This window comes from Periplaneta americana, chromosome 16 (assembly GCF_040183065.1).
Source record: "Periplaneta americana isolate PAMFEO1 chromosome 16, P.americana_PAMFEO1_priV1, whole genome shotgun sequence".
NCBI classification, from domain to species: Eukaryota; Metazoa; Arthropoda; class Insecta; order Blattodea; family Blattidae; genus Periplaneta; species Periplaneta americana.
The window spans coordinates 177849302-177861639 of record NC_091132.1 but is presented as its reverse complement, the minus strand read 5'-3'; the positions used below and the strand labels follow the sequence as shown (position 1 = coordinate 177861639).

Below are 12338 nucleotides of genomic sequence, written 5' to 3'. Positions count from 1 at the left end.
ATTGTACAATAAAAATTGAAATGTGTCGTGGCTGAGATAAAAGTGTTCTAAATTGATTTCCAGCGCCATAATTCCAGTGATAAACGTGTGAATGTTCGTTATGAGTCCGTTGGAAGTGGCAGTAGAGTAGTAAAAATTGACCAATATAATAATAGTAGAATAATATTAACAGGAACATCCTAAATTAAATAAAGCATGATCACTTAAGGTGACATTTTAAGTAAATCTAATCTGTATCTTAACCTAAGGTCGAACTTACATCCACGTGTATGTATGATATGTTGATACGTGCAGAAGTACCTTTCAGCACTACACTCATTTCCCTCTGAACTCACTCACTGCACTGGAACTAGGACACATTTCACTGACACTATCACATTTCACTACAAAGACAGACATCTTTGAATACTGCTATCAGTAATCGATCGACCAATCTTACTTCCCCCACCCAGCAACCAAAACAAACCCCACTAAAACCGAGCCACCAATCGTACTAATGCCCTCGAATTCAACCGTATAAATCGTAATAAATTACTAATCAAAAGTAAAAACAAAAAAAAAGAACACGTTCCCGTCATTTCCGAAAAATTAAGACAAAAACTGTTTTCACCTTATAAAAATACCCTATAATCACGAGACCTTATTCAAAATACCGCGCAGTAGTCAAACTCCATAATACCCTCAAGCTAGTGTTTGAACACCCCATAGGCACTCGTATTTGCTAAAATTTGCAATAAAGCTAATAGTGCTTTCCGTCATTTTCAGCTTAAAAGGTCCACCATCACCAAACAAAAGAATTTTCAGTTTATTCGCGGCCTCCTACAACTATCAGCTGCTCGCTACATGATACTACTGAACGAAATAACGCACGAACAGTTATGCATGCACAATTGAATGCGTTTCGTTCTATCTTGCACGGATTGCTTGAATGTGTAAAGTTGAAAGTTAGATAGATAGAACTTTTATTGTCGAAGGCATAATATATGCATAGACATGGTCAAATATATACATTACATTAAATTTAAAATATGTCAAATATAAAATACATTATTCATTTCAAGGCCCAATGCGTGTATCCTCTAAATTGTAGGGACACAAATTTATTAATTTCATTTTTATATAATTCCTGAACTTGTGAGTATTTTTTGTAAATTTGATGTCATCAGGCAAACTATTGTAGATTTTGATACCAAAGACGATATAGGTTCTGCTAATATTTGTAATAATACTGGAATAGTTAAACTATTTTTGTTACGAGTATCATGAGTATGAAAATCACTATTTTGGTGAAAATCAGTCAGATTTTTATAAATTAGTTGTAAAACATTAAAAATATATATAACATAAACAGTGAGAATATTATACTGTAAAAAATATTCCCTACAAGAGGTCCTACTGTCAACGCCCGCTATGCACCTGACAATACGCTTTTGAGCCATAAATATATCATTTAGCATGGTTCCAGATCCCCGAAAACAAATGCCATATGAAAGCCTTGACTCGACGTGTGCAAAATAAAAAGACATTAATACATCGTGATTTATTATAGTCCTCAAAATTCTGATTTGATAACAAATAATGTTGAGTTTAGAAATTAAACTTGTGCAACGGGGTCTCCAAGACAAACAATCGTCAAATGTAACACCTGAAAATTTAGTAGTTACCCATTTACATAAGTATTGATCTTGAATAGAAATATTAATATCCTTCAGATTTTTCTTTTGAGAATTGTGAAAATGAATATATCCAGTTGAACTGTGTAGATGCACCTTAACGGGATCAATTCCTCACCTTATATAAGAAGAATTCTTCGTTATATTTAAGATGAGGAACGTTAGTCTTTACCCATTCCTTTACCTTAACTTGTTATCTTCGATAGCTGAGCGTAGGAATACACCCACTGAGTACCCGGAATCAAATTTGGCGATGGAAGATATTTATAGTTAACAAATTCAAATCCTTACCGTTCCTCCAACTCTCTCCACAACTTGTCCTTTATCAGCTCGAAAAATTTGGCCTCAGATGTGACTCTGAGATATCGAAGACGCACTTCTTCAGCCTCCAGAACAGAAGTTCTATGAATAAGAAAATTACAATATAATTCTGTATTTTGTTGCAAAGTTGTATCTACGTGCAGTGATATGGACTAGGATCATAGAGACAGTGATATGCTAACAACTTGCAATTATTATGCAACAGTGAAGTTAGCAACTAAGGGAGAAAACTTTTTCGTACACATAATTATTTTAAAGAATTATATCACAACTCATTCTACTGTACATTGCATAATTTGCGCTCAATGTAGCAATGAATTCCAGAAAAATAATATTCTGTCCGTCTAACGAGTTCCTATACAGAAACTCGTGCAAGTACGACGGAAAGAAAAAAAAAACCCCTATCATCTTTCACGAAAACTGAGAAATCCACTGAACTGGAGAAATAGATAGGGAGCCTTCAACAGTTCCGTTACTATTTCTTCTTCTTCTTTTTTTTTTTTTTGGCCTCGGGTTTAATTTAGTGATCCCATCTAGCCAGCTAAATTAATGTAAAAAAAACCTACATTCTGTAATAATACTGAATAAACAGTACCGAAGAACTCCACACACAGGTGTCACTATTTTAAAATACGTTAGGCCCGTAACACATTTGCAGAGTTTTCGCCAGCGAGAAACGTGTTGGGAGACAATTAAAAAATTGATAACATGGATTCAAATGGACGTTCAGACACTGGAAGAGATTCTCGTTCGAGGCAAAAACCTCGTGCGAATTTCTCGCTGAAATCGGTAGCTCAGCGAATTTCCTTGACACATTTATCAAAGATGTTTGACATTTATACTCTTTATGACGATTGAATGTAGAAAAAGATATCACAGGTGGCGATGAATTGTGTTTTTATTTGAAAATGAGGAAAGATGGCTGATAATTGCAGTCAGAAACTTATCGAACTTGTACGATGTCACCCGTAGGCCTATTTCCATGATACACGAGATGAAAACTATAAAAACACGAGATGAAAACTATAAAAACACGAAACTTATAGAAGAAATCTGGAGACAGATTATCTGAAAATAAATTGGGCTATATTTTATTTATTTTTATGAGATTTAACAGTGTTGATTAAACATTTGAAATAATGTATCTATATGTCTTAACAGTTTACGTAATTTTAATCAGAATATAGCAAAGAATCCTCTATCATATCATGAATGTCAAAAAACTGTGGTCCATTCAACCTGAAATAACGCCTAAACGTATCATCATTCAAATCGAAACCAGTGGCCAAAACTCGCCCTTATTTTCGTAAGATACAATGTGATTTTCAGATATTTCTGGCTTTAATTTACGCCTACTTCTTTTCATGAACAAAATATGTTCATATAACTCCATTTCCTCATCATCTGAATACTAAGAATTCAACATAGCGTTCGTACGTAATTTGTAAAGTACGACAATATACTTACAGGTTATATATTTAAGTACTACAATATACGTAAATACATAACCTATAAATTTTCCCCCAACGAGCTATTACTACAATCAGAAAAATTCTTTCTGCATGAAGGCAGTGCATAGATGATCATAGCGAGGTGTGATCTGTGATAGCGAGAACTCGCCAAGTGTGTGGAGGAAGGCTCTTCGCCTCTTTCTCGCAACACATTTCTCGCTAGCGAAAAGTCTTCAAGTGTGTTACGGGCCTAAATGAATAGTATTAGATAAAAGATTACACTGAACACCTACACTTCACGGAGACAGACAGATGACTGTCATGCAGTTACCATTATGACCAAATGTAACTAAATATACAATATCGCCAAAATAAGGACATGACTTTTGCCTGTGGCGTAGTTAGAAGGGGAAATTGTCTTTTTTTTTTCTCTTGACCTCCTACGTTCTCAACATTACTTGGAGCTAGAGCTATATGTATTAAATATGTATATGTTATAATAATATTATAAAATATATTATGCTTGTATGTAGGTCTAGCTTAGAGACAGCTACAAGGTTAGGTAGGATTTTAGGAGGAGATACATGTTTAATCCATGTTGAATAATAGACAACATCATAAGGAAGACAAAACAAGAACTCAACAAACACAAGAACACAAGAAATACATCACACTAACATACGAAAACAAAAACACACATAAGATCGCATCCTCATTCAGAAAACAAAAATACAACATAGCATACTGAACAGAAAGCACACTACAAAGGCATCTCAACACACAAACAACACAAACAAATAAATACAACCACACAGGCGTATACAAACTCACATGCAATAGTTGCGACAGTTTCTACATTGGACAGACAGGCAGATCATTCCAAACTCGATACAAAGAACACATTAAAGCAATAACCAGAGGACACAATACATCTACATATGCCGAACACATAACTAATGCTAACCACACATACAATAACATAAATACAGACATGGAAATCCTACACATACAACCCAAAAACCAAAAACTCAACACACTAGAACAATATGAAATATACAGAAACACTAAAACACACCCTGATCAAATTCTCAACACACAGATCAATTTCAGTGCACACACACTATTTGACACAACTCTTCATCACACGAACGCACCCACACAACAGGCAGCGAACTTGTGATAGCGCCGAGATCTAGTAGACTCTGAGGATGGTGTCAAGTAGCACCGAAACATAAAACAGAGTAAAATCGCCATTTAATCAATTATTTATACATTTTTAGTCTAAAAGACATACAGACAGCAACAAGGTTCATTCATATTTTGAAATATATTCTCATTACAATTATGTTGCTCCTTATTCATATTTTCAAATATATTGACGTTGACTTCGTGATTGTCGGACCATCGGATCCGTGCCCCCGTAAGATATGCGAACTGAACCCTAATTCCTTCTCAGCCTTGGTAATTCATTTCTCTCTCTGCATTCCTATCTGTCTCCCTTTCTGTCCCCCACTACTCACAATTTTGGCCTTCTTGCGGGACAGTTTATTTGCACGTGCAGTCCAGTGTTGTCAATTCAACATGAACACTGTAGCACGGAGTGGCGAAAGAAATATTAATAAGCAAGTACGTAATAGCATTTTGCGATGAACAGACACAAACAGGTCAATATCTGTTTCCTATAAATCAAGCAACGAAAGGAGCAACTGATATCGCAGGTGAGTTTATTTTAGTTCAATTGATTACGTATTAAAATTACTTACTTCACTAATACTAATAATACAACATTTTATGTAATTTATATAGGCAGGTCAGAATTCCTAATAAAGAAAATGAGAAAGGGAGTCTGTGCTGGAGATGAAAAGCTAGAATCACCAGAGAAGAACAGACCAAGGGAACTTTTATTACTGTAGATGATATGAACCAATGTATTTTAAGAAGAAAGATACAAGAATTTTATACCGTTCAGAAAGAAGTTTCAACATTGAAGAAATTACTGAAACTTGGCAGAGAAGCAATAATTTCCAAGGTTGGAGAGAAAAACTACGGAAAGTGATTCGAGACATGGGATTTAGGTTTAAAAAATGTAGAAATACAAGATGTATTTTGATTGAAAGAAATAATATTGTAGCATGGAGGACCAGTTATTTATGACACCGTTTGACGGAAGTTTGCCAACATCCCTATTCGGCAAGGTCCGTGGCCTGCTGTTCGACGTGGTGGGAGGAAAGCGGGAGGAATGGAGTGAGTACAGGTATTAACGTTTCCAAGAACGACGACAGCGCTGAAGGGGCACAGATCCGATGGTCCGGCAATATGTACATACAGAATGATTCATAAGTCACTGTACAAACTTAGTGATTGTAATGTAAAGGTAAAAAATGAGAGTAAAATGTTATATAGCACTTTTTATAAAATTGTTTTATTTCAGAGTTATGCAGTACAGTAGGGATCACAAGTGCAACACAAACAAAACAAAAATAATTCCTCCCAGAGTTCAACTACACAAAGGGATCACAAATTCAACACAAACAACGTACAGTATATTTACCCCAAAACATGTTCAAAGTGACGTCCATGAAGGTGAAGACACTGATGTCACGTTGTAGTACTGTTGCAGATCCTTTTCAAGATATTTCGTACAGTTTCACTTTCACAGCCATTTTCAAATGGCTGCTGTAGTTCTGATACGTTCTAAATTTTAGTACATTGTTTTAAATACAACTCTGAAAATAATTCAGGAATAAACAACTTACAAATTAGAATAGACTAATCCCAGAACACGTCCACATTAACCCCAGCACTGCTAAGAGGGGGGGGGGGATTGTCCTCGGTATTAGTTTTATTTGTGTAATATATGTACGTAATTGATGGCCTGAAGAAGCAATTTTTTTATTTGGTTATTTAACGACGCTGTATCAACTACGAGGTTATTTAGCGTCGATGAGATTGATGATAGCGAGATGGTATTTGGCGAGATGAGGCCGAGGATTCAACATAGATTACCTAACATTCACCTTACGGTTGGGGAAAACCTCGGAAAATACCCAACCAGGTAACAAGTCAAAGCGGAAATCGAATGAAGAAGCAAGAATTTAGGTAGTTGCAGATTCATATCTCAAGTACATTTATTTTTTATTTTATTGGGTTATTTTACGACGCTGTATCAACACCTAGGTTATTTAGCGTCTGAATGATATGAAGGTGATAATGCCGGTGAAATGAGTCCGGGGTCCAGCACCGAAAGTTACCCAGCATTTGCTCGTATTGGGTTGAGGGAAAACCCCGGAAAAAACCTCAAGCAGGTAACTTACCCCGACCGGGATTCGAACCCGGGCCAACTGGTTTCGCGGCCAGACGCGCTGACCGTTACTCCACAGGTGTAGACTCTCAAGTATATGATGACATGGATTTATAATTTAAATCTGCCTATAATCTCTATTTATAATGCGAGCAATTTCTGCCCCCTTACCCTTCGACAACTTTTCTATCTGAAAGTATTTCATAATAATCAGATTAATATATATTGTTTGACTGTTTGTACCACTGGATATACAAATTTAATACACACTAAAACCTCTGAAAGGGAAAAAGGCAAAATGACGAAAGTGTCTGCAGTTTGCTGCAGGTGTTGTGGATATGTTTGTTCCACTCATGCTGCAAAAACAATCCTACGCACCAATTGTGAATGTGAATCAAAAAAAGCTCTTGAGAAATAAGCAATTATGACTTTGATTTTTAGTTGTGTTATTTATAGTTTGCAGTAGTATGTTTTGGTTGATTACTTAGTACAGACAAGTCTGACGTTTAACTAGCCAAAGCGTTAAGGCTGGTTTACAATAAACCTGGAACGGAAACGGCAACGAGAACGAGAACGGAAATATTGTTAAAATAAATATATTTAAATGCGAGGATTCACAATTAACTATTGTGAACGCTCACATTTAAATACATATTTTATTTTAACATTATTTCCGTTCTCGGTTTATTGTGAACCAGTCTTTAGCCTATATGAAAATTATACGATTCCCGGACATTTTCCTGAACCCGCATTCCCGAACATCCCTATTCCCGAATAGCATTTTTCCGGAATATAATATTCCCGAAACCATATTCCCGAAAGACGTTTTTCCGATTTCTTTTATTTCCGTTTTCCGAATACAAAATTTCCGAATCCACAATTCCGGATTTCTTTCATTTCCGTTTTCTTTGATTTTCATTTTCCCGATAATAGAGTGGTGTACATTACCACACAAATGTATTTAATAGAAGTATGGCATAATTAATTGTACTTTCTCTTTAGAAAGTGAACTTATGTCCAAGTGTTCTCAGGTAATCGAGGTGTCTGTTATCCTGCACGATAATTCGTATTCATGTTTGAAATTGTGGCTGGCACTTTCAGTACTCGCAGGTTACCGGTATTAGGCGGCCAAGAAGTAATCGCCCGCTCAGAACATTCTTTGGAACGTACTTCTGCATAATCCCAGTGTATTTTTCCTCCAGCCGCATTCTTGCTCTTCAAATACACGTAACCTTCCAGCAAAAGCTTTTTACCTTCTCGCGCTTAAGTTATAATTGTAGCTTATTTTTTTTTTAAATAGCTTATTTTTCGATGCCGTATCAAAATCTCAGGTTATTCAGCGTTTGAATGGAATAAAAGTGATAATACCGGTGAAAAAATTGAGTCCGGGGTTCAGCAGCGAAAGATACCCAGCATTTGCTCATATTGGGTTGTGGGAAAACCCCGAAAAAAACCTCAACCAGGTAACTTGCCCCAACCGGGATTCGAATCCGGCCCACATGGTTTCACGGCCAGACGCGCTAATCGTTACTCCACAGGTGTGTATTAATTGTAGCTTCCTCTGCCATTTATTTCATAAAATGAATAGAATAAATTTGTTTGTCTAAATGTAGTCTTTTACTGTTCGGGAATATCTCGCATAATATATTCGGCAAACTGAATAAAATTCGGGAAAGTAGCATTCGAGGAAAGATAGCTTCGAGAAAAAGTCAATTCGGGAATGGAGATTCGGGAAAGTGAGTGGGGACGGAAATATACGTATTTATACTTAAACTCATATTTTTGCCTTTCAGAATGTTCCTGATATAGAAAACTATGTACTAACATAGTACAGTAATTCCTAGTCTATAAAAAATCAAAACAAATGCATAAAGAGTCAAATATATTTGTCTAAAATGTAATGCAATTGCATTAATAAAATTTAAAACAACGATTAAGACACTTAAGACATAATTCACTTGCGAGTTGAGGTGTAATATTATTTTTGTGCGAAAATTACGTTGTTCGTATGTGTAATACCTGCCTTCATTTCCATTAAATATTGCGAAATTCTTGTACATTCATTAATGCATGATTCAATAATTTTCAGTTGCACCGCACGGATATTTAGACATGTTGAAGTTATAGGTTATGTTTACTGTACCAGTTGCCCCTTTCTGTCTAAATTTAGTGGTCTCCAATGCCCTGCCACTGCATATGTGTTATGTCATATGGAAATTATAGGTTATGTTTACTATCTTTAACTTATATTCCTATATTCACAAATATACATTATAATTAAACACAGTGTCATGTATGACATCCGTCTCATTCTATTTGTCTGTATTGTAATACTGCAACTGAGACTGAATTATTGTATTTATCTACTACCTAAGAGACGAAGTAACACAATCGAACGTACACTAATTTCATAGGAGTGGTATGGTAAATTATCTGTCTACAATTAAGGAAAGTAGATGTGCTAAATTAAAATCACAATATAAATTCTTTTCTATTAAACCTCAAAATAGCTTCCATTCTAAACTTAAAAATGCTGATGCGAACAGATTATTTTAACATGTAAAATTCTCTTCACATTAAAATAACACAGTTTTGTAATTATTTCTGCAACATATTATGCAACAAGAAGTAAACGGAACTTATGGACACATTACACTAAATAAAACTTAGCAATGATAGGCAATAAAGTTATATTATAATATTTCACTGAGTTCCATACACCCGAACAAACATTACGTCCTAGTATATATAAAAAAGGCATTGAAAAGGTATTTCGCATTTTTGTGAAAAGCTATGTAAACTGTGAAATGGTCGTTATCGGTTGTAATAATTGTAAATGGCTAAAATACAATAATTTGAATAATAATATGGGACAAAGGGACGTTTGTAGCACTATAAATTCTAAGAAAAAGAGATCGGAGGTATCCTTCCGAAAGATCCAGGAAGGTGAGTTTATAAAATATAATATATACTTTATGAAAATAATATATAAACCTTATGTATTTCATATTTCAATAGTGGAAGAAAGGTGTTAATTTTTTCAAAAGAATATGACATCGAAAGTACAATACATTTTATCGTCTGCTAGAGAAAGGATATGATGAAGCGATAGTAGCGATACTGGTGGTTAGCAAATATCTACGGATCTATATTTTGTAAGTATTGAGCTTCGTGACTGTATATGCTAGACTGTGGTTTTGCCCAGTCATTGCAATAGTACGATTATTTATCTGTAAACACACGTTGATGCGATTTGAGATTTCTCGATTCTGTATTGGTCTTCCCACAAACATCGCGTACATGATAATCTAGACTACCCTTATACGAGAAACGCATGCCACAAACTTGACAGTTCAATGGTTTCTCGGCATTGTGTAAGCGTGAATGCCATTTCAGATTTGCCTTGGCCATAAAACGCCTTCCACACACGACACAACTGAATGGCTTTTCGCCGGTGTGAATGCGTGAATGTGCCTTCAGAAGACAAGCGGCTGAAAAACTCTTATGACACACTTCACAGCTGAATGGCTTCTCGCCTATGTGTGTACGTAAATGGGTTTTGAGGTTACAATAGACTGCAAACTCCTTCCCGCACACTTCACAACTGAATGGTTTCACGGCTGTATGAACACGTAAATGATTATTTAAACATCCCGAGCGCGAAAATCCCTTTCCACACACATCACAACTGAATGGCTTCTCCGCTGTATGTATGCGTGAATGTTTTCTGAAATCTCCCGAGCGCTTGTGGGGTATGTGTACCAGACCATGATTCTTGAGTCTTGCAAAGTCGGGAAAGCACATTCCGCAAACGTCACAACTATATTTCTTCTCGTCTTTATGTATGTTCTCTTCTTGTGAAATATTTTGGCAGATTATTGCACCTCCACTACTACGGGTAACTGCAACACTGTCAATTATATGTGACATTAGTGGTTACAATGTTTCAATCACAACAAAGCAATATGGACATTATGTGTCATAACCAAAGAATACAGCAAAAATAGCAGATTTCCACATATTGTTGTTTAGCAATAATAATAATAATAATAATAATAATAATAATAATAATAATAATAATAATTTATTTATTTAGAATATTAACGTGCAAAAACAACAGCACAAGGCCAATTACAGTTTAGCACGATACAAAACAGAACAAAACAACAAATGATGATGAGAATGAATGATAGAAAATGGCAATGAGATGAAATACAAACAATGGAATGGTCTACATTAATCATTGATGAAATAATAATTATAAAATTATTACAATGAGATAATTGAAATAATGGAATAGTCTACATTAATCACTGACCAAATGCAAGAAATAAAATGGACAAATAATTATTAAAAAAAGATCGGTGAGTTAAAAACTCAAAGATATACTACACATTAAATGGATCCAAGTTGAATCCATGCAAATTAGCATATTTAATGCATCTGCAGACCGGAGAGAGAGATTTAGGATTCTTATTATAAAACAATTTATGAAATCTTAAACCATTAGAAGGAATACGAAGACTGATATTGCTTATGAAAGATTCACAATCAATATCACCCTTAATGACTTTACAAAAAAATAAATAATCGAGATCCTGACGTCTGGTGTACAAACTACCGCAATTGAAATAATTGCATTTAATCTCATAGTTATAATCGGAATTTGGTAAAAATCTATAAGAACACAAGGAAATAAATTTTCTTTGAATATTCTCCAATTTAGCCGAGTCAGTGGAAGTAATGGAGTTCCATACAACAGATGCATATTCAAGCTTGGATCTAACCAATGTTTAGTATAAAATTAATAAACACATAGGAGTGGAAAAAGAATAAGTTATAGACCTAATTAGACCAAGCATTTTAACGAATGGGTATAAATAGGGTATATTGCACATGATCATGGAAATATAATTTTGAATCAAGTAGGACACCAAGATCTCTAATACAATCTTTCCTAGTAATTACGACTTTACTGAGAGAATAGTTAAATTTTAGGGAGATAGTTTTCCGTGAAAAGTAAATAACAAAAGTTTTGGATTGATTAATTTTCATTCCATTTTCAACAGACCATTGTGAAATTGAATTAATGTCATTTTGAAGAATTTGACAAGCAACCAAACTATTAATTTTGCGAAAGATTTTGAGATCATGCGCAAATAAAAGGCAGCTAGAACTTATTCTTTTACTTATATCATTATAATAATAATAATAATAATAATAATAATAATAATAATAATAATAATAATAATAAGAGTTGTAATAGTAATAATAATATATTCTTTTATTGATATTTATGTGCTGGACATCAGACATTGGCCAATAAAAGTCCAGCTCAGTGAAACAATTAATACATTAACATGAACAACTATCATACAAATTAAATAATTGAGTTAACAACAATATGAAGAACATACTTTACTTACAAGAATTAATAATATAAAATTTTAGGGAAAGGAGTTGAAATGAAAATATAAAAATTGGAAATTTATCTTTTGAATAGGTGAGAAGTTCAAATATCTTGGAGCAACAGTAACAAATATAAGTGATACTCCGGAGGAAATTAAACACAAAATAAATATGGGAAATGCC

General features: G+C 34.5%; 1 protein-coding gene across 5 annotated transcripts in view; it reads right to left on the bottom strand.

Annotated features, from left to right (window-relative positions):
- The window catches only part of LOC138692069 (gastrula zinc finger protein XlCGF17.1-like), a 111839-nt gene that overhangs the window by 48400 nt on the left and 51101 nt on the right, over nt 1-12338 (bottom strand). The window contains exon 5 of one of the 5 annotated variants that reach the window (XM_069814971.1): nt 4000-4647. The exons of 2 other annotated variants lie outside the window; for them this stretch is intronic. In XM_069814971.1, the coding sequence (XP_069671072.1) occupies nt 4638-4647 (10 nt within the window). In that variant the 3' untranslated portion in view covers nt 4000-4637. Of the gene's footprint in view, nt 1-3999; nt 4648-5848; nt 10657-12338 lie in introns of those variants that run through there. 2 more of the 5 variants (XM_069814962.1, XM_069814967.1) reach the window with 2 other exon arrangements.